Here is a 26,583-nt window from a genome sequence, read left to right as displayed (position 1 = left end):
GTGATCCCAACATTCCCTGGAGCGGGACCACACAGGAGCGTCTGGAGCCAGAGACAGATGGGAGTCTGGCCTCCGCCCAATCAGAATACAGACTGAGGGGAAGGGATTGGAGAAAGGTGTCTGGTCAGGAAGGAAGAGGGCTGAGGAGGAGGAGGAGGAGGAGGAGGTAGAGGAGAAGAGGATGAAGTGGAGTAGATCTGAAAGGAGGAGACTGAGCAACAAAGCAGGAGTAGGAGGAGGTGTCTGTCAGCAGCCTCACCTGTTTGACCAGCGCTCTCTTCTTCTCCTCTCCCATCTCGTCGCGGCCGGCCAGGTCGCGGTCGTACTGCGCCTTCATGGCCTGCATGTTGACCTCCAGACGCAGCTTGGCGTCCTCCGTGGCCTGCAGCTCGTCCTCCAGCTCCTCCAGCTGCACGCGCATCTCCTCAAGCTGCTGGTCCTGGCCGCGCTTCGACTTCTCCAGCTCATGGACCTGGAGGGGAGAGAGGGGGCAGACTGGGGTCAAGCATGGGAGGACCCACGAGGAATCGAACGCTGGGATGCAGGAGACCAGAGGTAGAAAGACAAGAGACGTTTTGACGGTCCAAATATATGGTTAACACATTTAGAGGAGAAGACCGGTTTGTGTGGTGAAGTATTATTATAATTATAAATGTAAATGATCTAGTTCTGAAACAAAAGTTTGTCGACAGTAAGTTAACCGACTATCAATTGCCGTCATCGTAAGAGAACCATCCAAAAAGAACAAGTCTTAATAGTAGTAACACTGTTCGAGGCTCTATTGGTATATTCTCGGTATCGGCCGACACTCAAGTTCACGAATCGGTATCGGGAAGGAAAAAATGGTTTCGGACTATAACACGGGCCCTTTAGGGCTCTCCAGTACAGTCAGAGGTGGACGGCGGGGGACGTACACTCTTGCCGACGTCGTCCTTGGAGGAGACCAGGTCCTCCATCTCGGCGCGCAGCAGCTTGTTGTTGCGGTCCAGCTCGTCCTTGTTGTCCATCAGGGCCTCCAGCTCGCGGGTCAGGGCCAGCGCCCGCGTCTCCTTCTCCCGGGCCTCCGCCTCCGCGCGGTCCCGCTCCTCCGCGTAGCGCGCAGAGATGGTCTTCTCCTCCGCCAGCATCTGGAGGGGTCAGGGATCACTGGTTAGAGGCACTGGTTATAGAGGCACTGGTCCTGGCTGGTACGGTTTGTCTTTCCCATGTCTAGCGTCTTTCAGAAACGTTGGGTCTTATTTAAAATAAGACGAAGCAATGCATTTTTTAAATGCTTCGCTCCCTTTTTCCAGGCCACCATAAACGGGCGTGACGAAGCTAGGTCACAGCCGAGGCCGTCATCATGTTTCATGGGGTCTCGGTCTCCACTCACCTGATCAAACTTCTTCTGCTTCTTCTCCAGGTTGGAGACGATCTGCCGGAGGTGGTCCTGGTCGACCAGCAGGTCGTCCAGCTCCTGCTGCAGCCGCGTCTTGGTCTTGTCCAGCTTCTCGAAGGCGGCGCACTTCTCCTCCATGCGCTGGCTCACGCCCTCCAGGTCCCGCTGCAGCCGCTTCCTGCCCTCCTCTGCGTTCTCCAGTGAGCCCGCCTCCAGCTCCACCTTCTTCTTCATGTCCACCAGCTATTGGACAACAGTGCATGTCACTCAGAGCTCAGGCATCAAATCAAAGCTTTATGTAAAAAGCGATATTGATGCCTAAACAGCAACACAAAGTCCTTTACAACCACAAAGAGCTTTATTATTTGAATTACCATTTAACTTTATTATTATTATTAAACTATTTTCTTTACTATTTAACAAATGATTATTGTAATTGTCTAAAGGTAGTTCCTTTAGAAACAATTCCCAAGCACTCAGAACTCTTTGATCAGGGGGCCAGGGCAGAGGGGGCGTGGCCTGGTCTGGGGGGGCGTGGCCTGGGCCAGGTGAGCTTACCTGCGCCTGCACCATGAGGAGCTGCTTCTCCACGTTCTTCTTGGACTCCTCCTCCTCCTCAAGCTGCTCCCGCAGCCCGTTCTGCTCGTCCTCCAGCTGCCGCAGCTTGGTGTTCAGGGAGAGCTTCTGGCGCGTCTCCTCCGCCATCAGCTCCTGGGGAGGGGGAGGAGAGAGGGGAGAAAGGAGGGAGAGCGAGGAGAGAGAGCGAAGAGAGAGGAGGGAGAGCGAGGAGAGAGAGCGAAGAGAGAGGAGGGAGAGCGAGGAGAGAGAGCGAAGAGAGAGGAGGGAGAGCAAGGAGAGAGGAGGGAGAGCGAGGAGAGAGAGAGCGAGGAGAGAGAAGAGAGAGCGAGAGCAAGAGCGAGAGCAAGAGAAGGAGAGAGGAGGGAGAGCGAGGAGAGAGGAGAGAGGAGAGGCCATGGCAGGAGGGTCAGAGCGAGAGAGACAGATAAGAAAGAGTGTGGCGAGAAAAAGTATGAGAAAGAAACAAAACAATGACAGCAGATGAGTCATCCATACAACAGACAGTTCTATTGAAAAAAAACAATCCGCTGCCAATCTAGTGTCCAGACCCTGAGGAGGTCTGAGCGGCTCAGCTGGTCGTACCTGGACGTCCTGGAGCTGCGACTCCACGCTGGAGCAGTCCTTGGTGGCTTTGATGGACTTGCCCTCCACCTCGCTCAGCAACCCGCTCACGTTATCCAGCTCCGCCTGCGAGGAACACGTGGAGAAGAGTGTTGAGCGGAGGTTCACACAGCATCAGGGGTAAGGATCAAGACCGCAATCCAGCACTTAACCTTTCCACAGTTATTCTGTATCCGTCGTTAGACATATCGTGATTTATCATTTTAGGATTTTCAAACAATATATTGATCATGGCAGAATCGCTGTATGGCGATTATCGGTATCACGGGCCATGTCTCGGTTATCGTAGCGTGAGGTACCCTGTGACCCCCCCCCCCCCTACCCCTGGGAGGCACGGCGTCTCACCTGCAGCTTGGTGACCCTCTCGGCCAGCTCCTGCCGCTGGCGCTCGCTCTCGCCATGCTTGACCTGCAGCTCCTGGACCTGGCCCTCCGCCTTCTTCCGGCGGTGCTCTGACTCGCCCTTGCCCTGCATCAGCGTCTGCAGCTCGATGGCCAGCTCGTTGCGCTCCGACTCCAGAGCCTGCTTGGTCTTGTCCACGGACACCTTGTTCTGCAGGAGGAGGAGGAGGAGGAAGAGAAACAGTCAGAATCTGGACCTGACTGCACTTTGGTTTGCTTTAAAATGATTTATCTAGCGCTTTTCTGACCAATGGCCACTCAAAGCTCCCATTCAACGTACACATTTACGCCGACGGCAGTGTCAGCCATGCAAGGCGACAGCCATCTCGCCGGGAGCCGTTAGGGTTGAATGTCTTAATCAAGGACACCTCGACACAGCTAGGAGGAGCCGGGGATTGAACTAGTAACCTTCCGGTTACCAGCCAACCTGCTCTACATGATAAACAAATCCAGCCCAAGCCTTCTCTCCGAACATGGCCGTGATCCTCACCCTCTTGGCCTGCTCCAGCTGCTCGTTGAGCTCGTCAAAGGCCTGCCCGTGCTTCTGCCTCATCTCCGCCACCTGCATCTCGTGGACCTTGGCGTCCTCCTCCAGGGCCTTCTTCAGGTGGGTCACCTCCGTCTCACGCTTGCTCCTGGAGACGGACACGGAGACGTGTTAAGAGGAGCTACTAGGAGACGCTTACTAAATAATACGCGTAACGAAAAAAATAAAGCTCTGAATGGAAAAAAATCTACGGTTATAGAAGTTTTATAATTTGACTATGACTGGGACCAACTGGAGGCAGAACAGACCCATGCGGGCACTTGTTTCTAGTCTGTGGTGGGAGGGTGTGTTTGGTTCTAGTCTCGGAGCGTCGGGTGTGCTTGGTTCTAGTCTCAGAGCGTCGGGTGCGTTCCGCGGCGGGCTACCTGAGCTCCAGCTGGGTGGCGGTGGAGTCCAGCGTGTCCTCCAGCTCCGTCTTCAGCGCCTCCAGCTCCTCCCCGAGGTCGCGGCGGTGCTTCTCCGCCTTGGCACGGGCCTGGCGCTCCAGGTCCAGGTCCTCCTGAAGCTCAGACAGCTGCGCTTCCATCTCGCGGATCTTCTTCTGGGCCAGGTTCTTCAGGGCCGCCTCCTCCTCCATCCTGGGGGGGGGGGGGGGGGGATGTTGAGGTCATGGAGCAGGGCTGAGTTGTCCTGTTTAACTCTACACCTCTCTTAGGTACAGGGCTCTACCTGGTCTCAGACCAGTCCCTAAATGGACTCTACCTGGTCTCAGACCAGTCTCTACATGGACTCTACCTGGTCTCAGACCAGTCCCTAAATGGACTCTACCTGGTCTCAGACCAGTCTCTACATGGACTCTACCTGGTCTCACACCAGTCCCTACATGGACTCTACCTGGTCTCAGACCAGTCCCTACATGGACTCTACCTGGTCTCAGACCAGTCCCTACATGGACTCTACCTGGTCTCAGACCAGTCCCTACATGGACTCTACCTGGTCTCAGACCAGTCCCTACATGGACTCTACCTGGTCTCAGACCAGTCCCTACATGGACTCTATCTGGTCTCAGACCAGTCCCTACATGGACTCTACCTGGTCTGAGTTTTCTGTAGGAGAGAACTCAAATCAAGGGAGGTGTAGTGTCTATTCCCTTCGATGACCCCAGCCTACCTTGCGAGGGCGGCCTGCAGCTCCTCCTCCTTCTTTGCCAGCTGGAGGCGGAGCTCGGCGATCTGGGCCTGCAGCTCGGCAATCTGGTCGTGGAGCTCCGCAGAGTCTCCGTCCTGCTTGCGCCGGTTCTTCTCCAGCTCCTGCCGCTGCTTCTCCTCGCGACGCAGGCGGTCTGGGGGTGGGGGGGGGGGGGGGGGGGGGTATTGAGTGGTCGGAGGAACCCAGAACACAGAAGGCTGGGGTCTAGAAACCTCTGGTCTGAAACCCAAACCTCGACCTAGCTAGGTATCATAACATGATCACGTAGATGGGTCCACAATCAATAGTCTTCTTGGAGCAATACAAGATTTTAGAATTCTGTACGTTTTCTGTCTTCTGTTCCACAAATCCAGACTTATAAGCGCGGTATGTCATATGTTGTCTGGGGGGGGGGGGGGTGGGTGGGGGGCTTCGCCAGAGCACCAGCTTACCCTCCAGGTCTGTGATCATGGCCTCATGCTTGGTCTTCAGCTTCTGCAGACTCTTGGACTTCTCCTCCTCCTCCGCCAGGTTGGAGGTGAACTCGGAGATCCTCTCCTCAAACAGCTTCTTCTCCTGCACAACGAAACAGACAAACGTTGTATACATCCATAAGAGCTGTGTGTGATGATACCCTAGGCATACATCCATCTACTTAACTAGGTCCAGATTACCCTATTAGACTGAGTCCTTAAGAAAAGGTGCGGCTAGGGCTGGATTTAAATGATGAGTTTATGTAAAACAAGGGGTCAGGGTAAGCAGCAGATCTTCCAAACTTAAGTCCTGCTGGACATCTTGATCACCAGAACAAAGCTGTACTCGTATCATGAGTGATGGGTGATTGACGGGTGAGTGACGGGTGTTGATGCACGGACCTTGTTGAGCTTGTTGTTCTGGTCGTCCAGCACCATCACGTCCTCCTCCACCTTCTTCATCTTGGCCTCCAGGGTGACCTTCTCAAGCTGAAGCCTCTGCCGGGCGGCCTCCTCCTCATCCAACTGCTGCTCCAGGTCCTGAGAGGAGAGACGGGGCAGGTTAACACCGGCCTGTGACCTTACACACCCTCCTGCCCCCCCTCACACCCCCCCCTCACACCCTCTTGTCCCCCCTCACCCTCCTGTCCCCTCTCACCCTCCTGCCCCCCCCTCACCCCGATGTTGAGCTCCTCCCCTCTCTCCCTCCCCCCTACCCTCCCCCTCTCCCTCCACTAACCCCGATGTTGAGCTGCATCGTCCCCCGCCTCCCCCCCCCCCCCCCCCTCCCTCCACTCACCCCGATGTTGAGCTGCATCTTCTTCCTCTCGGTCTGCAGCTGCGTGGTGCGCTCCTCCTCCTCCTCCATGCGGGCCTCCAGGTCGTGGAGGATCTCCTCCAGCTCCTGCTTGCGGGCGGCGAGGCGGGACCTCATCTCCTCCGCCTCGGCACACAGCTCCGTCTCCGCCTGCAGCTGCTCCTGCAGGGCCAGCTTCTCCGCCCCCAGCTGGAGGAGGGGGAGGAGGAGGAGGAGAGAGGGAGGAAGGGAGAGGAGAAGGAGGGAATGTAAAGAGGAGGACTTTAAACCCTGCTTACTTCACTTTATCATTCTGTTGAGCCGTCCGTCTGACCCACTTGATAATGGATCAGACAGATGGACAATTTTAGTCTCCCAGTATAAATCTGATGAGGCTATACATGGTCATTCATTCATCTAAACATTTCTCGTCGTTTCATTTGTCCTCAACCCTAGCAGGGTCGTTCAGATGAACCCTGGAGGATGGCGAGTGGACCGTCTGCGGCGCTCTAGTGGCCGCTGCTGGATGTGCTGCCCCTGGTGGCCTGCGGTGGAAGTGCGGCGCTCTAGTGGCCGCTACTGGATGTGCTGCCCCTGGTGGCCTGCGGTGGAAGTGCGGCGCTCTAGTGCCCGCTGCTGAATGTGCTGCCCCTGGTGGCCTGCGGTGGAAGTGCGGCCCTCTAGTGCCCGCTGCTGAATGTGCTGCCCCTGGTGGCCTGTGGTGGAAGTGCGGCCCTCTAGTGGCCGCTGGTGGATGCGCTGCCCTCTAATGGCCGCTGGTGGGTGTGCTGCTCTCACCTGCTGCTGCTTGGACTCCATCTCAGTGAGCTGCTGCTCGGCATACGTCTGCCGCTCCTTCACCTTGTTGAGCTCCTCGTCCTTGGCCAACATCTCCTCCTCCTGCCTGGAGACCTGCAGCAGAGGCTTCACCTGGGGGGGAGGGGGAGGAGGGAGAGGACGGGGAGGAGAGAGGGAGGGGAGGAGAGGGAGGGGGGAGGAGAGGGAAGGACAGGGAGAGGGGGGAGGGAGGGGGGGAGAGAATTAATAAATAAAATTAACCATAAACAAGAAGCTCAGCATGACACAGACTCCATGGATCATATTAGGAAACACAAAGATCTATAAATATTCACATAGACATTCATGTTTTATTGCAGTCATTTGTAGGACATGTCGACACAACTGAATTACTGAACAGCCGACCCCGCAGGTATGGCACTGGGGGGGGTCGCAATCCCTGACCCCCAGGCCGTGGTTGCCGTGGTTACCTTGGTGAACAGCCTCCACCACTGCCAGTTGCGGAGCTTCAGGTAGGCTGCGCAGTTCCTCTGGATCACCTTCATGGCCGTCAGCTGCTGCTGCCGCTTGGCGAAGGCCCTGAGGGGGGGAGGGGGAAGGGGTTAGCCAAGCTCCACCCTTTCTGGTGCACCTTCGGAAATTAAGTCTGGGTTGGGGTGTCTTACTTGCGGGCCACGTAACCACGGCACCAGGCCTGGAAGCTGATGATGACCTCGGTGATCTTCATGTCGCGCTCCTCCTCCAGGTGGGCCAGGACTCCGGCCCGGAAGAACACCTTGCTCTGCCCGATCCGGTAGAGGTTGGGGTCCAGCTCCAGGCTTTTGATCTGACCAGGGAGGAGAGATCAACAGCTTTATAATGAGATGGTTCTGGGACCACCATTACTCGATTTCGTATTGAAATAACCATCTAGATATAACATCAATTAGTTTAGAGCAGGGGTCACCAACACAGTGCCCGCGGGCACCACGGCGCCCGCAAGGACCACATGAGGCGCCCGCAGGCCTGGTCTAAAAATAGCACTACTCATTCTTGAACAACACTTTCCCACCTTTTTGAAGTCATTGTTGATAATTATTGCGAGAAATCATTAACATAACTTAATTAATTAACATGTCTTCACACAGATGAGTATCATTAATAGTAATGTATAACTAAAGGCAAACTGAGCCAATTTGTTATTTCAGAAGAGTGTATAGAACTGGGTGCCCTTCGTATGAATCAGTGCCCATGAAGTAGCGCTCAGGTTCAAAAAGGTTGGTGACCCCTGGTTTAGAGCTTATTGCATCAATGTTAAAGTTGGCTAATTCAATCAATACAATTTAATATTTAACTATAGGTTCAAGTTAAATAAAACTTGAGTTCAACTATACGATAAGCTAGATGTAGTTAGAACATTAAATATACGTTAACATTTGCCTAATTGGATCATTGTTGTGATTTAATTGTTGTAAGTTAAGTGTTGTAGTTCACATTAAAGGGATACTCTGAGTGAACCAGACGAGTCGTGTCTAGACCCATCACAGTGCATCCAGAAGGGGAGTTTGCTGGCTGTTTGTAGAACAACTACAATCCGTGTCAATGTTGACACCCAGCAAACTCCCCGGCTGGACACACAACGAAGGATCTGGAGTCAAACCGCTGGTCTGAACCTGGGTACGACACCTCGCCGTATCCCTTTAAGACGGTTGGTGCGCTTAGAAGATAACATCAATTGCTATGGTGAACCCGGTTCTTTGAGAGGTGGTCGCTAGGTGTTCGTACCATGAGCACGCAGGCCTGTTTCCCGTCCATGAAGCCCTTGGGGATGGCGTTGGGAGTGAGGATCTCGTACCTGGAGTCACAAACCGGGAGTTAATACAGACAAGGTGTGACTCTCACACACACACACACACACACACACCCTCATCAGTCGAGGTCACAGAGTGTGTGCGTTCATGCGTTTGTGTGCAGTCTTTGTCCAGTGAATGTTGTGTTTGTTTCATGCGTGTCCGGTGCGTCACCTCTGCCTGAACTCCTGGAACACGATGCGGTTGGGGAAGCCCTGGCGGCAGATCCTGATCCCCTCCAGGACCCCGTTACAGCGGAGCTGGTCCAGCACCAGGTGGGGGTCCAGCTTACCCGCCTGCAGAGGGGAAAACACCAGGGGTCAGACCTGGACCGGACGGGTCTGAACCAGCCTCAACCAGATCTACGGCCGTGGTAACACACTAAAACTAATCTACTGCCATGGTAATAGTAAATCAAATCTACTGTCAGGGTTAATGTCTAAAGCCAATCTGCTGCCATGGCTACTGACCAAATCCAATCTACTGCCATGGTAACAGACTAAATCCAATCTACTGCCATGGTAACACACTAAATCCAATCTACTGCCATGGTAACAGACTAAATCCAATCTACTGCCATGGTAACACACTAAATCGAATCTACTGCCATGGTAACACACTAAATCCAATCTACTGCCATGGTAACACACTAAATCCAATCTACTGTCATGGTAATAGTAAATCAAATCTACTGTCAGGGTTACTGTCTAAAGCCAATCTGCTGCCATTGGCTACTGACCAAGTCCAATCTACTGCCATGGTAACAGTAAATCCAATTTACTGCTATGGAAAAAAGGATTAAATCCAACGTTCCATCACGGTAAACTACCGTAATTTTCGCACTATAAGCAGCGACTATTTTCCCATTTTTCAATTCTGCGGCTTATATAACGGTGCGGCTAATCTATGGATTTATTTTTTTACAGCTAACGGCCACTAGGGGACCTCCTAAATCTATGGATTTTACAGGTTACAGCCCACCAACTTTAACTCTATGGGCTCTATGACCGGTCCGCGCCCCCCCACCTTTAAGCGGCGGGCTCCAGTGAGGTGCGGCCACACCAGACGCGTATCTCGCGTACTTCGCGTATAAAATCGCCATTTTTTCCATAGGGAACCATTGGTTTACGCGCGTTTCACGCGTATAAGCAACATTTTACGCGCGTATTGCGCGTATATTTACGCGCAATACGCGCATATTTACGCGCAATACGCGCTATACGCGCGTATATCGCGTACATTTCAAGAGTTAAAAAAATTGAACTTTTTACGGTGCGGCCACACCAAACGCGATAACGCGAGTAACGCGCCTAACCTGACGCTTGATCATTGTGTGGTGGTTACTCGGTTCAACGCTTCCAACGCGCCAACGCAGCTAGATGAGTCCATGTCCATGCAAGTGAACGGAGCGTTCCCTCTTCGTCATAACTATCAAACCAAACATCCTTCACATTCACCGAGCGAACATTATGAAAGTAAAATGCACATTTCTCGCTAAAAATGTTTCCATAAACGCATTTAATGGCGTAACTATGTTACTATTTCCACCCAGAATAAAGATAGTTGTCGGCCGTGGCTGCGCTGGAGTCCGAGGTAGGAAACCCAATCGCCGCCGTGTTTGGGTGATAGAGTTTAGATCGGGTTAGATTAAATAATCTATCCGTTCACTTGCATGGACATGGACTCATCTAGGCGAGTGACGTAGGCGCGTATGCGACCATTTTTGACACAAAATGGTCAAGCAACGCGTATCTCGCGTAAAAATTACGCGAGATACGCGTCTGGTGTGGCCGCACCATTATGTACACATCATTCAATTTAGCTGCTGCGGTTTATACTCCGGTGTACTTACAGTGCGGACAATACGGCAGATCAAAACCAATAGATATGCCAGGTTAGCATTAGACTCAGGCTACCTAGCATGCCAGCCAAAGTTAGTGTCGTATGCTACCAGGTTAGAACCACCATATTCATAACAAGAACCGAACAAACAGTGAGGCTCTCAACGAGACGTTCAGAACCCCGGTCAGGGCCGACCCCAGGTGGGTGGGAATGGAACCCGCACCTTCTTCTCGTGGTTGGGGATGATGCAGCGGACGAAGTTGGGGTTGGTGTTCCGGAGCGTGGCCATGAGCTTGGACAGCTGCTCCTTGTAAAGCTGCCCCACCGTGCGGAACATGCCCTTACGCGTCTTAAATGCCCCCGGCATCTCAGACATCCCGGCCACCTTGTCCAGGCCCACGATGCGGTCCACTGGAGGAGGAGGGGGGGGGGGAAGATTTAACATGAAGGTCTCGTGGTTTCTTGTATTCATGTTAACTTGTTGTGCAACTATACATGTATTCATGTGTCATCTTGTATTAAATATTCCTGTTTATTCATCTCACTTTGAAAGCCTACTTAATTTAATTGGTATTAATCCATTTTCAATCATAAAGTATTGAAAGTGAATTCGATACTCAACGCTGTTATGTATCAAGAGTTTTTCGAGCCCATAAAACGTCCCGTAAACCTTGACAATAATAATAGTCTAACATCAACTCATGTCAAACAGAACACTCCTCAAACTACTAAACAAGGGTGTCTTCCTGTCAAACATGCTGAGGACAAGATCCTTTTAAACAAACGTGAGGAAACACCACACACACAGTGAGGCCAGGGGGCGCCAGAGAGCAGGTCAAACCATGCTGAGGAACCATCCAACCACTTCAATGCAGTCACGTGAAACACTGGTGTGCACATCACTGCAAACCCCTCCCATGTGGAGGGTCCTTATGTTTTAATCACACACGTCCAACAAAAAGGGTGACAAAAACATAGATCTATTTGGTGATCGCACAATCAAACCCATGCAGTTGGATATACCCATTGTTGTAGTACCCATGACCAACACCAGGAGGCCCCAAAAACACTATTACACAGGAGAGAAGGAGAGACCAGGGATTAATGAGAGAGGGGGTGGAGACCAGAGGGACAGGATTCACTGAAAACATGAGGAGATACCAGGGATTAAATAGGAGAGAGGGAGAGAGACCAGAGGGACAGGACTCACTGAATCATGAGGAGGAGATACCAGGGATTAATGAGGGGAGCGGGGAGAGAGACCAGAATTCACTGAAAACATAAGGGGCAAAGAACATGGATACACAAACAACGTGGAAGAGTTTTAGTGCGGGAAGACCGGAAGATGTAAGACTGAGGATGAGGAAGATGGGGGATAGAGGATGAGGGGGGCTTGAGAATTAAGAAGATGGGGGATTGTTGATTAGGGATTGATGATGAGGGAGAGGGGGGGATTGATGATGAGGGAGAAGGAGGATTGATGATGAGGGAGAGGGAGGATTGATGATGAGGGAGAGGGGGGATGGCTGATGACGATTGGCTCGAGGGTCAACAGGCACAGATGAGGGTGAACAAATCAAAGTAAACCGGGTCACCTGAGTCGAGGTGCAGAATAGGAAAGCGGTTGTAGAAATAGGCTCTCTGACAACTCAGAATCCCTGGGGGCCCAGGGGCCCCATGGAGGGGGGGGGGTAACAGAACGGGGCAACAGAGGAGGATGAGGATGGAGGTCGAGATCAGGGAGGTCAAAGGTTAAGAGACAAAGGTAAGGTGGAAGAGTGAAGAGATCAACAGAAGGTAACATGAAGGTCTTGTGGTTTCATGTATTCATGATAACTTGTTGTGCAACTATACACGTATTCATGTGTTCATCCATGAATTGTTCATGTTTTTGTATTGTTCATGGGGTCAGGTGACCCCCAGGGCGGTTCAGGTGAGCCCCAAGGGGGGGGGGGGCCTGGGGCGGTCTGGACCCGAGGGTCAGGTGAACCTACCATCCTTCCAGAGCTCGGAGACGAACTTGTCGGTGGACTGGTTGAGCAGTGAGGCCACGTTGTCGTTGAGCGGGTCCATGTTCTTCATCAGCCACTCGTCAGCCTTGTAGTCAACCTGGGAGGGGGGTCAGGTCAGACATCAGGAGAAGGGGTGAGGGAGGGAGAAGGGGTGTGAGGGAGTCTGGGCTGGGGTGAGGGAGGGAGAAAGAAGGGGTGGGGGAGGGAGGGAGAAGAGGTGAGGGAGGGAGGGAGAAGGGGTGAGGGAGGGAGGGAGGGAGGGAGGGAGAAGGGGTGAGGGAGGGAGGATGAAGGCGTAAAGGAAGGGAGGATGAAGGCGTGAAGGAGGGAGGATGAAGGGGTGAGGGAGGGAGGATGAAGGGGTGAGGGAGGGAGGGAGAAGGGGTGAGGGAGGGAGGGAGAAGGGGTGAGGGAGGGAGGGAGAAGGGGTGAGGGAGGGAGGGAGAAGGGGTGAGGGAGGGAGGGAGAAGGGGTGAGGGAGAAGGGGTGAGGGAGGGAGGGAGGGAAAAGGGGTGAGGGAGGGAGGGCGGGAAAAGGGGTGAGGGAGGGAGGATGAAGGGGTGAGGGAGGGAGGTTGAAGGGGTGAGGGAGGGAGGATGAAGAGGTGAGGGAGGGAGGATGAAGGGGTGAGGGAGGGAGAAGGGATGAGGGAGGGAGAAGGGGTGAGGCTGGGCAGACCGACCTTGCCGGCGTAGTGCATGATGCAGAAGTCGGCCTCGTCCTTCAGCTTCTTTGGCCGGTGGAACTTGGAGTGCCCCCCCTGCTCCTGCAGAACCTTCTCCACAAAGCTCTTGTCCGTGGCCTTGGGGAACCAGCACTCCTCGTCCAGCAGGGCCAGGATTCCCGGGGGGTTGGCCTGGGGGGGTGGGGGGGAGAACCACGATGAGAGAGAACCACAGACACAGACCCAGCTCACCGGACCAGGGGGGCTTCAGATCGACCGCCATGGAACCACCAGATAATGAGGGCTCCCCCGGGGAGAACCAGTCCTCAAACGGAGAACATTGTGGAAACATAAAGCCTTGAAGAGGTTATGAAGAAGACGCTTTTGGTTCAAAACCCAGCGGTCCACTGGGACGTCGGTGTTAAGGACAGATGTTGGTCGGATTTAAACAAAGTGTGGGAAGAAGATAGAGCAGTGGGACAAGATTGGGTCACGGCACAAAGACACAGTACTGGAGAACCAGCACTGCTCCGGTATGATTTATGGGTGTTTCTGTGGGAATACCAGTACATCTCCGTTCTGATTGACAGGTGTCAGTGTTGGACTCACAGGCTTCTCGATGAGGTCGATGCAGGGCTGCAGGTCCAGGCCGAAGTCGATGAAGCTCCACTCAATGCCCTCCCGCTGGTACTCCTCCTGCTCCAGGATGAACATGGTGTGGTTGAACAGCTGCTGCAGCTTCTCGTTGGTGTAGTTGATGCACATCTGCTCAAACGAGTTCAGCTGGAGAGAGAGAGAGAAGAAGAAGATATTCAGTGATGTGAACCTCTCTGGTTAGCATTGCGAACCGCAACATATTTCCCAGATCTTTCAGGGACACTTCAAGATAAACTGAATAAAAAAATCTCAAGAAAGCAGCCATTCGATAAAAGGTTGGTAAATTAAGGCATTAAGCTAAAGAATGATTCAATTTAGGTTAAAAAAAACTTTGGAATAACCAAATTACGGAATCAAGATCAAATAAATGCAACCCGTCATGTTATCTAGCGGGATGTTTTTAAAGGGTTCGACTGGTGGCAAGGACCGGAGAGGAAAGCAATGCATCATGGGAACTACCACCAGTAGAGTTTCACCCTTGGACCCGTCCACCAGACCGGCGTGCCTCTGGCTCGCAAGACGGGTCTTCACACAGTCACGGCAATCAATAAAACAGGCAGTTTTATTGATTCGATAAAACAGTGTGTTTCTCACCGGTTCTCATGAAACGAGCACGTCTGTGCTCGTTTCATGAGAACCGGTGAGAACCGGTCTTCCTTACGCACTTATTGTATGTTGTATCTCCTGGCACCCAATAGCATCTATCCTCGCAATCTGTGTTGCATGGACGTGCTCGCTGCTGGGAACCGGTCACACCCACTGGCGCCTCACCTCAAAGATCTCGAAGCCGGCGATGTCCAGGATGCCGATGAAGGAGGCGCCCTGCCTCTTGGTCTTGTCCAGAGCCTTGTTGAGCCTCATCACCAGCCAGCGGAACATCCTCTCATAGGTGGCCTTGGCCAGCGCCTCCACGGCGAACTCCGCCTGCTCCTGGGTCTGTGCCTTCTGCACGTAGTCCCGGCCCACCTTGATGCGCGGAGACAGGATGGCCCGGGTGAAGTCCGTCACGTTCATCCCCATCAGGTGGCACACCTTCTGGGCCGCTGTTGGGGAGAGAGGGGGAGAGTGTTAGAGTACCATGGAGGGGGGGGGGGGGGGGGGGGGCTAGGGCGGGTTGTCCGGTAACCGGAGGGCTGCTAGTTCGATCCCCGGCTCTGCATGGTTGACCCCGCCGTGGGTGTGTGAATGTGTGAGTGAACTGTCGCTTTGAATACAACTCAGCTAAATGCCCCTGAATGTAAATGCAGTGGTACCCGTGGTATGGCATGGAGACGCTATTGCTAGAGGCTTTGTGGCAGTTGTGCCTGTGTGGGTAAGGCACGGATACTTGATGCCAAGTGACTCTCTACTCCGGTACTTCAGCTGTTCTGCGACACTAGGTCCGTTTTGTGGCCTTGCGTGGGGACCCGGTGCAACACTCCTCTGCATAAGGTCCGATGTTTGAGGTGTTTTACCGGTGTTGTCGGGCATGGAGGCCTGGTCGGTGTGGCGCTCCTTCTTGAAGCTCATGTTTCCCAGCTGGAGGACGGAGGACACCACCTTCAGCATGCCTGCAGAGCAACACAACAGGGGTCAAGAACCACGTCACCACAGTAACAACCGGGCCACGCCGTCAACTCTGACCATGACAATATTCAGACCTTTCTTTTAAAAATCTGTTTCATTTAAAGCTTCAAGTCAGACACCCTTACATTCCTATAGTTGTTTATATGTGTGCAGGCCTTTTTAAACTGGTACTACTGGGCTTTCTGCTGTGACAGCCACCTTTCCCCTGGGATGAACCCAGTTACCAAGCCATCTGCTGCCACCTATGTGTAGGGGGGCATTACTGCGGGGGTATTAAAGCCCTCTGCTGCCCCCTCAATGTGGCGGGCAGTACAGTGGGGTAATAAAGCCCTCTGCTGCCTATGTGTTGCGTGCGGTACTGCAGGGGTAGTAAAGCAGAGTGCTGCCCCCTATGTCTGGTGGGTGGTACTGCGGGGGTATCAAAGCGCTCTGCGTACCGATCTGCTCATCCTCGGGGATGCTCATGATCTTCATGGCCTCCAGCGTCTCCGTGAAGAGGTCCTTGTCATGCTGGCCCGGGATGGTCAGGTTGCCGTTGGAAACGAAGCGGTAGTTGCTGTAGCCCTCCAGACACAACTCGGCTGAGAGAGAGAGACAAGTTTATTTTTAAGTATTATTGTAGGCCTCGGTAATGCAAAACCCATCATGCCAAAAAAATCTCTTCAAATGTACAGATTAAGAGCAAGAGAACGATGATGGATAAGAGGGCAACATTAACCAAAAGTCCCCTTCAAGAAGGTCAGGTCAACATGCATTGTGGATTTTCAGAAGGCATTTCTGTTGAACTATAAAGATTCAAGGTTCAGGGTGCTTTATTGCCGCATGCACAACAATTAAAGAAGCAGTCGCTGGCCATGAAATTCTTGAGTCTCGGGCTCCTTCAACAGTGCAATAAAGAAATAAAAAGGTACAAGAGAAACACTAGTAAAGATCGCTGAGACCTAAATAAAGACAAATGAATAAACAAACTACAATACTGGACATGAAATAATTAAAATAAAATAGAAATATAATAATAACTGCAATGTATTAATGTCCCCAGTGAGTGAGCGAGCGTGTGTGTGTGCTCACAGCGCAGCTTGTCCCCAGCACCGGTCAGCATGTAGTAGAAGACGTGGAAGGTCCTCTCGTCTTTGGCCTGGCGGATGGCACGGGACTTCTCCAGCAGGTCTGAGGTCAGAGGTCAAGGTCTGCACCCCACTACCATCTCAACACTGACCCGGGTGTAGGGATCCTAAAGGGATCCCTTGATACTCATAATCCTACAGACTATGCGTTATAGTTCATACTAAGAGCTGCAGCCACAGTAAAACTACTAACCAACTGAGATGATAAGTGAGGAGGTTTAAATGGGACATGGGATATTTCAGGGAGAATCTGATGAGAGAATCTGAGTTCAAACTATGTCAAGGATTTTCCAGGGAGGGGGGGACACACTGACCGCTAGATGGTCTGCTCTCCCTCCCGAGCTTCAAACAAAGCACATAGTCAAGAAAGAGACCATCTTTAATGGTTCTGCTCTGGAGTTCCCTTCCTGGAGAATGTTTGGCTGTAGGGACGCTGATGAATTAAAGTCTCAAGGAGCTTCAGCCTATAAAAGATCTGGGACCCAAAAGGTGGGGCAACTGTGATAGATCTTCTGATCGATAAGCTGGCTGTACTGAGGGGATGTGAGTGAGTGACCAGCCAGACATATATATATAAATAAACAAAGGATACATGTTTCAATGTTGGCCCCGACGATGTAACCATTGACATCAAAGTTGATCCTAATGAACTTTCCCTGGAAAAAACAAAAACAAAAAACATAGTCCATCAAAAGACTGACGCAAAAAATAACGATCCTTAAAACGGATTATCTTTACCAGGTTGAAGACAAATTAAAAGAAGTCGTACAAATCGGGAAGAGTTGTCGTTCTTGACGGTCTTGGCATTTCCGAAGGCCTCCAGGATGGGGTTGGCCTGCAGCAGCTGCTTCTCCAGCTCCCCCTGGTGGACAGGGGAGGAACAGTAGGAGAGAGAGAGTATAACGGATGAAGACGCCCATGAACCGACGACAGACCGCCACAGGCGGGCATCTTATCGCTGTCCCAGCAGATATCACCACCACCATGTTCAGGGCTACGTTGGGGGCGCAGCCAGGCTGTGGGGGCAGAGTCAGGCCTTGGGGGGTGGGGCTTAAAGACTCCTCCCCCTACAGGGCGAGGGGTCACATCTGCGTTTGGTTATCTGCAGAGTCGGTTCACTGTGTTCCGTGTTGACAGAGTCGTGTAATAATTGTTCCCATATGAAACGACTTAGGATCCCAACAAAGAGCATTCAACACAAAACAAACAAGACAGTAAACAAACAAGACCTATTTCACAAACAGACACACGGCATTACACAAGGACACACAACATTCAACTGACACACGCACAGATCGGATTACATGTAGAAAAAAAACACATGTTGTGAGTTAAGAGATGACTATCAGAGATATCACCGTCACCGCAAGAGCACACACACACACACACACACACACACACACACACACACACACACACACACACACACACACACACACACACACACACACACTTTGGTTTAAGCGTTTGTACATCATCTGATTGATAGCGTTGGGAGCAGCTGTACTTAATGAGAGCTTGTGGACGTTAGCAGGAAAAGGCGGATGAGCAAGGTGGAAGCGGTCGGGAGAACAGTGCCGTTGATTCGCTCCTGGCAGAGGATGAGTCGTACGGAGCCAATAAAAACATGTCAGTACACCGCCTAAGTAACGCCTGACAGCTGCTCCGTCAACACCGTGGGTGGAGGACGGTTAAGAGACAGACAGACGGACAGACGGTCAGACACAGACTTACATATAGACGGACAGACAGAGAGACAGACAGACAGACACAGACGGACTCACAGACAGACTCACAGACAGAGAGAGAGAGAGACTGACAAATACAGACAGACATCAGCTCAGCTCTGTTGACGTGGTGCGTCGGTACGATTCCCATGGCAGGGCCACGGAGGACGTTTATGAGGCCTGTTTACGCGGGGCTTATCATAATTCCGCAGAAGCAGCGGCCCCAGGCTGACAGCCTTCAAAGGCTTCGTTCTAAAGGATGCACCGATGGAACAATGATTCACTGAAGATCAACGGGAATCTTCACACTATCACAAGCCATTCTTCTTCCAGAGTCCTGCTTCTACACATGTTGTGATGGCAAAACCACGTCTGCATCACAGCTGAAAGAATCGGGACAAAAGATCCCCGACCGATGAGGTCAGTGACGAGGAATGGCGGATTGTTTGGATTCAGATAAGAATCGGTCTAAATGTAGGTCACAAAAATATAACCAAAATTATTACTTTTCTGATTGAGGACAACTTTAGATAAACACTATTTGCCCTTGATATCAAATCAATAAGTTGTCAATACCAGTGTGCATCCCCCATGAGCAATAGTCCCACACAGTACTTCAGTGTCTCTGGTCAGAGACCTCCATCCACCTGATAGACCACACGTGTGTAAACATGCTGAGGAAGGCAGGTGGTCTGAGAGCAGAGACACTGCTACAACAACAGATCCAACATGGCCGACACAACACAGCACAGATCCAACATGGATACCGCACACAACAGATCCAACATGGCCGACACAACACCTCACAACACAGATCCAACATGGTTGAACACACACACACACACACCACACCACAGATCAAACATGCACACAACAGATCCAACATGGCCGCCCGCACACAACACAGCAGTACATTTCGCTGAAAGAGTCCGCCAGGCATATTGGTAACAACATTTCCTCTTGACCGAAATACATCCCATAATCAACATTCCCTTGTGACCACCCCCTCTACACATCCTACTATTGTCTGGCGCAGTCTTTCAGCAGCAACACAAACGCACAAACACACACACACAAACACACACAGCTGCCACTGATGGACTCCGTGTACAGACTGCCTGCGTGCTTCCGATTGGCTGAAAAGTCAGGACGCCCTTTGACCTTTTGGACACCAGGTGACCCACCACAGAGCACTCCAGCGAGAGGAGGGGGAGGCGAGCAGGGGGGGGGGGGGGGGGGGGGGGGGGGGGGGGTGATTGGAGGTGGGGGGTGATGATGGGGGCTGTGTGTGTTTGTGTGGGCGGAGGGGGGGGAGGGGGGGGGGTGATGTTGTAGGGAGGCACCCAGGGAGGAGGAGGAGGAGGGCGTCCGAAGCAGGGAGGAGGAGCAGCAGGTGGAGGGAGAGAGAGAGGGTAACTCACATGTGACAGGAACGAGCTGTTCTGTTGGTGGGGAGAGAGAAATACAAGGAGCTCAAAACGGAGCGGCGCTTCATATCAACCCCCCCCCCCCATGGACCCTGAACCGTGGCCAGGGAAGGAGGCTAACCCCGCCACGGGCTAACCCCGCCGCAGGGGCTAACCCCGCAGAGCAGGCCAGCCGCAGAACTAGCCATCCAACCGCTAGCCAGACAGCTAACCATCTAACAGCCAGCCAGCTAGCATTAGAACTAGCCTTCTGACAGCTAGCCAGCCAGCTAGCATTAGAACTTGCCCTGTAACAGCTAGCCAACCAGCTAGCAACAGAATTAGCCATCTAACAGCTAGCAGGCTAGCATTAGAACTAGCCATCTGACAGCTTCCCAGCTAGCATTAGAACTAGCCACCTAAAAGGCTAGCCAGTCAGCCATTTTGACCCAGGATCTACATTCTTGTCAGGAGCTCCGAGTTACAGAGTCGAACCGACACTGAGCCAAGAGAAGAAAGCTCCACCTTTAAAGAATAATCAATCATAAATCGCAACAGCGATGCTATCGCGCCAACTCTGGTAAAAACACGTGTCATTGCAAACGCAGCCGCCATTCTGGGCCCCGTTAAACGCGTCACACGTTCTGACCAATGAGAGGGAGGCTGTTTGTAATGACCGGTGTTTTTAACCAGAGGGACACATTTCTTTGGTTTGAGTTTCCATCTGTGGTCGCTCTGTAAAGCTGGGCAGAGCCGGGGAGAAGGTCTACAGGGCTACGTGCCAGGGTGCTAGGAACGGCTTGTTAACCAGAACATCTGCCATGAAGGACTGGTAACGTGGCTCAGTGGAGACATATTGATGAATGACAGTAGTGCAAGACGTTGTTTAGATGTTATTAAATCACCAGGAAGGATGAGGAGAGGCCAGAGGGGCTGGAGTCAAGGTGGTGAGAGGAGAGAGAAGGGGGGGAGGGAGAGGAGGAGATGGAGAAGGGAGAAGGGGCGGGAGTCAAGGGGGAGGAGGGAGAGGCTCCTAGAAGATGAAAGGAGAGGTAGACTGGAGAGAAGGGAGTGAGATAGAAAACACAGGAAGACTAGGGACAATAATATGGAGGAGAGGGAGGGAAGAACACACACACACACACACACACACACACACACACAGACAGACAGACAGACAGACAGACAGACAGACAGACAGACAGACAGACAGACAGACAGACAGACAGACAGACAGACAGACAGACAGACAGACAGACAGACAGACAGACAAGGTTAGAGAGAGACGGAATCAGAAGATGTGTGAGAAAGAGGAAAGCGACAGAGAGATAAAATAAAGTGGTCCAAATAGGCCGAGGGAGACAGGTGTTGGACAGAGTGGAGGATGGGAGGCTAGAGGAGAGGTGATGAAAGACAGAGAGGGAGATATGGGAAAAGAGAGGGAGGAGGTGAGGACAGATAGATTGTTTGGTGAAGAGAGGAACTGGAGGAAGAGGGAGGACTAATAGGAGGTCAGGAAGGAGACATGGGTTGATAGGAAAGGAGTGATGGGGAGGGGAGGGAGGGACAGGAGGCAGTGGGGGAGAGCTCACCTGGTCTTTCTTGGTCTTGTGGGAGGACGCTACGTGAGCCAGATACTGGATCACCTTCTTGGTGTTTTCAGTTTTACCGGCACCAGACTCTCCTCTGTGGAGGGCGAGGGCGAGAGATCAACAAACCATTTTTGGGGAGGAAAGCGGAACAAAACAGGATTCAATGTGGTGACTCGGGATTATTTTTTTAATAAATGAAATTGTTTGTTGGGCTTTCTTTGTGTTTAAGTTATTGAGCTCATCAATGATAGATAGTATATTTTATAGATGGTAAATTATGCATACATCAATATTACAGAGAAAGAGAGGGGAGAGACAAACAGGGAGAGGAGAGAGAAAGGAGAGTGTTCTTGGCATCTTGCTGCACGGAATCTGTCGTGAACTCACGTGCAAAGGATGGACTGATCTTCACGATCTGTGGACAGACATGAACATAACAGTCACAACATGTACCCTAACGCAACAAAGTAGACAGAAACTCAGCCAGCACTCATTATACAAGCTGTAAAACAGTAGCTTTTTGACTCAACAGGAAGTCAAGGAATGGGGCACAGGAAGTTGATATCTGGCTTCCTGTGTGACAAAAACGTATCAAGACTCAACACTTCTCCAGCGATCCTAATGCCTTCCTGGAAGCAGACAGGATGGTGTGTCTGAGTGGCTCAGGTGATAAAAGACGGGAGTGCAGAGATGGAAGAGCTAACGAGGACGAGCCACTAAAATAACCTAATGTTTTACCGTACTAGCATCGAGGGTAGCTTCTTAAAGTGCAGTCCCTAACCGCGCAGACAGGTTTGATTCCAAGAAAAAGTGTTTTGTATTAAAGATACTGACTTTGAAAGATCTTGACCATCATTGTTCTGTGAATATCTTTTTTTGTAAAAAGTAGCATTAATCAACATTGCATCGAACATGATTTAAACATTTATAGTACAAAGGCCCGGGAGTTTAAAGTTAGGACGTCCGACTGTTTCTGTGGCAGGACCGGAGGATTTATCGACGAACGACACGCAACAGCCGGGAGGAGAACCGGGCCCAGCTCCAGGAGACTTGCCCAGGGGACCACAGCGCACACAGACCAGATCCAACATGGCTGACCCCCCCTGACCCCCATCTACAAAGACCAGAGCCAAGAAGGCTCGGAGCTGGGGGTCGCCCGCACGGCCATGTTTGATCTCACAGGGCTCTCGTGTTCGGTGTTGCAATGAAGGGCGGTTTAACTCTTCAACAACATCCTAAAAGTTGTAGTTGTAAGGCTTCAAGATCTAAATGGTGTGTATACTTTGGGGGAAACACCTTAAAGATGGCGGATCTTCTGAACCCTACTGAAGATAACTTCTAGTTAATTCAAATAGGAATCAAAACTTGTGGATAAACGTTGAAAAAAAAAAGTAGTAAGTATTTAACTCCAGGGGCATCGTGAGGTCATGATTGGGAAAGGGGAATTTCGGATTTGTTAAAAATATAATAAAAACTGGCCTGGGCCAGATCTTCAGGGTCTTCATCGCTGCCAAGTTTGAAGAGATGTCATCCAGTTATTTGCCGTGATTAATATGTTTGTTTATAAACATATGAACCACTGTGAAAAGGCAATTCTACGCGATTAGTCACATTCCTTCTTTATGGGGACCACAACAGAAAGCAGCCGTATTCACATAATACTCAAACAACCGCAATGCCACTTTTGGTACAGAAACAGTCAAAAAACAATAGATAACGCCTCAGAAGGTTCCAAGCTAACACGCTTATAAGATACTAAGCTGGACGTAGCAGGATCCTTGTGCAGTAGATGGCGAGCTAATTAGCTAGCAGTAGCTGTAGCAGGCGGGCGGAGGCTTACCCTGCATCATGCTTCTGTAGGAGGTGTCGGTGATGGCGTAGATGTGAGGGGGCATCTCGTGCCTCTTCTTGCCCTTGTACATGTCCACGATCTCCTCAGAGTAGATGGGCAGGTTCTTGTAGGGGTTGATGACCACGCAGAATAGGCCGGAGTAGGTCTGCAGGAAGAGGGCGTCTGATTAGAGTCGGTACGGGGCTGTGCGGATCATCAGAGGCTAGGCCCGATGGATGCTAACCTTCCTACTAGGGATCGACCGATATATATTCGCGTTTTTTTACGTGTATCGGTATCGGCCGATATGCGGCAGATTTTCGCCGATATTTTTTCGCATTTTTATTTTTTTTATTTTTTTACTTGTTCTACCTCACCTGTTTTTAATATTTGTTAAATATTGTTCATCTACTTGTTCTTACTTGTGCTACCTCACCTGTTTTTACTATTTGTTAAATATTGTTTTTTATATTGAAGTTCAATAAATGTTCCTTTTTTTTAATTGAGACTTGTAACATTTGTTATCAGTGTAATTTTTATGATTGAGGGAGCAAAAGCAGAATCGGCTCTAAATATCGGCTCTAAATATCGGCATCGGTGTATCGGCGTATCGGCTAAGGCTGAGGAAAAAATGTCGGCATCGTATCGGCCCTAAAAAATCTGTATCGGTCGATCCCTACTTCCTACTCATGTTCAGGTTCTCTAATCTAAGGAAAATGTGTGCACTTTCTTGGACTCCTCTGGGAGGTGTTCCCATGATGCATTGCTTCTCCACCAATGCTGACCTCCATCATACACAAGGAACAGGACACACTGACCTGGCTATCTTTAACACCATACCTCACTTTAACCATTCCTTACTTTATCCCTATGCATAACACACTTAAACTTCTGTGTGTTTAAAGAAGTAGAGCACTGGTCCTCAATTTATAGATTAACGATTATGTTAAATACAATCAATAAACTATTACCATGCCATTATAGATATTGGTTAAAATATCAAAAAAAATAAAAAAAATCATTGGAGATTATTTGTTCCCTGAACACAAACTTGTGTGGTTGCATAACGTGAGCCACGCCCCAGCCAGATCAGACCGGTCTCCTTGGGAGTTGGAACCAGTCAAACCCTAAGCCAAGATTTGTAGCAGGGCTTCTCCCCAGAACCCCTACAGACCTCTACTCCCCTCATACACAACATTGCACTGATAACTTCTGCCACACACAGTCCTCTGGTTCACATCGTTCTCCTTGCCAGGTCCTCTCTCTCTCTCCCCCCTCTCCCTATCTCCCTCCCTCCCCATCTCTTTCTCCCTCCCCCTCCCCCCCTCTCTCACTCCCCCTCTCCCCCCTTGTTAGGAGGGAGGGAGCAGCAGCGGGGGGGGGGGGGGGGGGGGGGGGGGGGGGAGTACGGGTGAGTTTACATGACCGGGTCAGCTAGGAGCTAATTCCCCGGGCCCTGCAGCCAGCCAGCCATACATGGCCTTCATCATGGTAACAATTACTGCAGCGTTTAAAGTCCATATCCAGAGATCTGCTACTGGGAACATGCCACCATAACCCCCAGTTCCCCCACCCCACCCCCCCCATCCTACACATCCTCTCAGGAGGCCATTGTTCCCAGCAGCTTCCTGTTTACCAACAAGGAAATACAGATAGAACAAGAGACAGCGATACGAGGGGGAGCCGTGCACAAAGACCAGACTGTTGGCTTACACATTAACCAGTGCCCTGCCTGTAGAGCTAGACTCCTCTACACCAGACTCACTCCTCTACAAGGTAGAGGTCAGGGCATGGTTATACACTTATAAGGAACAGTTTGAGTTGTAAAAGTGAGGCCAAGACTAGAGCAGTATTTAAAAAGAGGCTAAGAGAGGAGCAGAGTACTACACACGTACACACTTAAGTGTACAAACGTATTGCATGTTGCACGTCCTTAGAAATAGTACTTGTAGGTGTAGCATCTTATCCTAGCTATCTCTGTTGCCTACGGGGAATGGGTTAACCTAGTGATCGTTAGTGCTTGGCACTATGAACATCCTTACTGTACCGGGGCTAGTCCCTTACCGTACTATTGTTTCTCTCTCTTCTGACAAATTTACTTATTTTAAGTCGTTTTGGAAAGAAGCATCTGATAAATGCCCTGAATATAAATGTAAAAGTACATGTGAAAGTACTTTCATCAGATGAGGCCAGGGCAATATACTACATATTTCACATTTGACAGCAGTAGTACTGAGCACTTATGTAGATGAGCCCAGAGTAGTATTGAGTTATATTTGGACAGTTTTGAGCAGTGTTCAGTAGTACTTACGTAGATGAGCCCTGAGTAGTATCTCTCCTTCAGGTTGTGAAGCACCGAGGCCTCGTTCAGGCAGGTGAGCTCCGCCATGTCCTCCACCTTGCTGAACTTGGGCGGGTTCATCTTCTGGATGTCGTCCTTGTTCACCTTCACCTTCTTGCCCGAGTCGGCCAGCTCCACCACACACTCATCTCCGCGCTCCTCGCGGACCGAGCCCGCCTCGAAGCCCAGGCGCTCTGACGGCACCCACACCAGCTTCTTGGTGGCCCAGTCCGCCTGCGCCAGTGGGTTGGTGACCATGTTACGGTCCACATACAGGAACTTATCAGCGTCCGACATGGTGGCTGCAGAGGGAGGGAGAGAGGGGGATGGTCGTTTACTAGCGCTAGACGGTATGTCTATATGCACTTGTTCAGCCAACTTGGTTGGACCATCGCTAGCGTCCATTTCACAAGGAAAGAAACTATTCTTATACATTATTCTCAGGGCAGGAAGGACATATGCAGATTGACGTTTTCTTTTTAAGTGATGAGTTATATTGTATTAGTAAAAAGATATGATTGAATAAAAATTGCGTTAAAGGCTGAGTTCCTGTTAGTGATCATTTGCTTAACACACTCATGACAGGAGGTCAAACGCCCTTAAGGTTGAACGCTGGTGTACTGAGTGAACATTAACTGACTTCCTAAACAGCACTTATCCAGGGAACCGGGTACTGTGGCCGATTAAGGAATCTAAAAATAACGTGATGATTTCTTATTTTCCACCATCGACCAATCGTCTAGGAGAAGGGTATACTTAAACATCGATTTTGTTTTAGTTACCAAGACAGATTCTTTATCCAAAGCAGTTGTGGTGAATTAAAAAGGTAATCTGGCTCAGGATCAGTTATATCAGCAGGTGTGGCCAGGAGGCGAATGGGGAATCGAACAAGGAACCATTTGCCGGGGTCAGCTCAATTAATGACTTCTTGAAGTGACTCTTTACACATCTCCCCCTGGAGATATCCCGGACCATAAAAGTTTCCCTGGAAGCCACCTTATCCAAACCCATAAATCCGAGCACGAAGAGTTTTATCTACTACAGAGAATCATAAATTCTGAGTGGCTCTGCTCATCTGCTGCGCACATCGTAGATAGTTTAATAAAGCACATAAAGCTTGCTGGTTTAGTGGAGGAATGCGGGCGGACGTCGTCTGCAGAGGACACTTCTGTGGTCAGAGATCGACCCATCGGGGGTTAGAACCAGAGAGACACGAGTCCTTCACAGTCACGGCCGGAGGTCAGCTGACCCCGGTCGCGGAGCCCAGT

The 26,583-nt window shown here is 51.0% G+C and overlaps 1 protein-coding gene across 2 annotated transcripts in view; it reads right to left on the bottom strand.

Annotated features, from left to right (window-relative positions):
* The window catches only part of myh9b (myosin, heavy chain 9b, non-muscle), a 49,220-nt gene that overhangs the window by 5,783 nt on the left and 16,854 nt on the right, over positions 1 to 26,583 (bottom strand). The window contains exons 2-33 of one of the 2 annotated variants that reach the window (XM_030340182.1): positions 25,286 to 25,617; positions 22,984 to 23,140; positions 21,531 to 21,558; positions 21,144 to 21,237; positions 19,567 to 19,587; positions 17,188 to 17,280; positions 17,011 to 17,074; positions 16,363 to 16,461; positions 15,729 to 15,872; positions 15,180 to 15,275; positions 14,497 to 14,768; positions 13,678 to 13,851; positions 13,087 to 13,260; positions 12,387 to 12,501; positions 10,616 to 10,803; positions 8,725 to 8,846; positions 8,486 to 8,555; positions 7,387 to 7,547; positions 7,192 to 7,300; positions 6,722 to 6,853; positions 5,927 to 6,133; positions 5,530 to 5,667; positions 5,107 to 5,230; positions 4,637 to 4,808; positions 3,892 to 4,104; positions 3,470 to 3,614; positions 2,924 to 3,130; positions 2,540 to 2,644; positions 1,937 to 2,089; positions 1,373 to 1,621; positions 915 to 1,127; positions 260 to 472 (exon numbers count right to left, since the gene is read on the bottom strand). In XM_030340182.1, the coding sequence (XP_030196042.1) occupies positions 260 to 472; positions 915 to 1,127; positions 1,373 to 1,621; positions 1,937 to 2,089; positions 2,540 to 2,644; positions 2,924 to 3,130; positions 3,470 to 3,614; positions 3,892 to 4,104; positions 4,637 to 4,808; positions 5,107 to 5,230; positions 5,530 to 5,667; positions 5,927 to 6,133; positions 6,722 to 6,853; positions 7,192 to 7,300; positions 7,387 to 7,547; positions 8,486 to 8,555; positions 8,725 to 8,846; positions 10,616 to 10,803; positions 12,387 to 12,501; positions 13,087 to 13,260; positions 13,678 to 13,851; positions 14,497 to 14,768; positions 15,180 to 15,275; positions 15,729 to 15,872; positions 16,363 to 16,461; positions 17,011 to 17,074; positions 17,188 to 17,280; positions 19,567 to 19,587; positions 21,144 to 21,237; positions 21,531 to 21,558; positions 22,984 to 23,140; positions 25,286 to 25,612 (4,779 nt within the window). In that variant the 5' untranslated portion in view covers positions 25,613 to 25,617. The remainder of the gene's footprint in view (positions 1 to 259; positions 473 to 914; positions 1,128 to 1,372; positions 1,622 to 1,936; positions 2,090 to 2,539; positions 2,645 to 2,923; positions 3,131 to 3,469; positions 3,615 to 3,891; positions 4,105 to 4,636; positions 4,809 to 5,106; positions 5,231 to 5,529; positions 5,668 to 5,926; positions 6,134 to 6,721; positions 6,854 to 7,191; positions 7,301 to 7,386; positions 7,548 to 8,485; positions 8,556 to 8,724; positions 8,847 to 10,615; positions 10,804 to 12,386; positions 12,502 to 13,086; positions 13,261 to 13,677; positions 13,852 to 14,496; positions 14,769 to 15,179; positions 15,276 to 15,728; positions 15,873 to 16,362; positions 16,462 to 17,010; positions 17,075 to 17,187; positions 17,281 to 19,566; positions 19,588 to 21,143; positions 21,238 to 21,530; positions 21,559 to 22,983; positions 23,141 to 25,285; positions 25,618 to 26,583) is intronic. The other variant, XM_030340188.1, reaches the window with a different exon arrangement.

Source organism: Gadus morhua, chromosome 2 (assembly GCF_902167405.1).
Source record: "Gadus morhua chromosome 2, gadMor3.0, whole genome shotgun sequence".
In the NCBI taxonomy this organism is placed as follows: domain Eukaryota; kingdom Metazoa; phylum Chordata; class Actinopteri; order Gadiformes; family Gadidae; genus Gadus; species Gadus morhua.
Note: the sequence above shows the minus strand (reverse complement) of the source record. Positions and strands in the feature narration are given on the sequence as shown.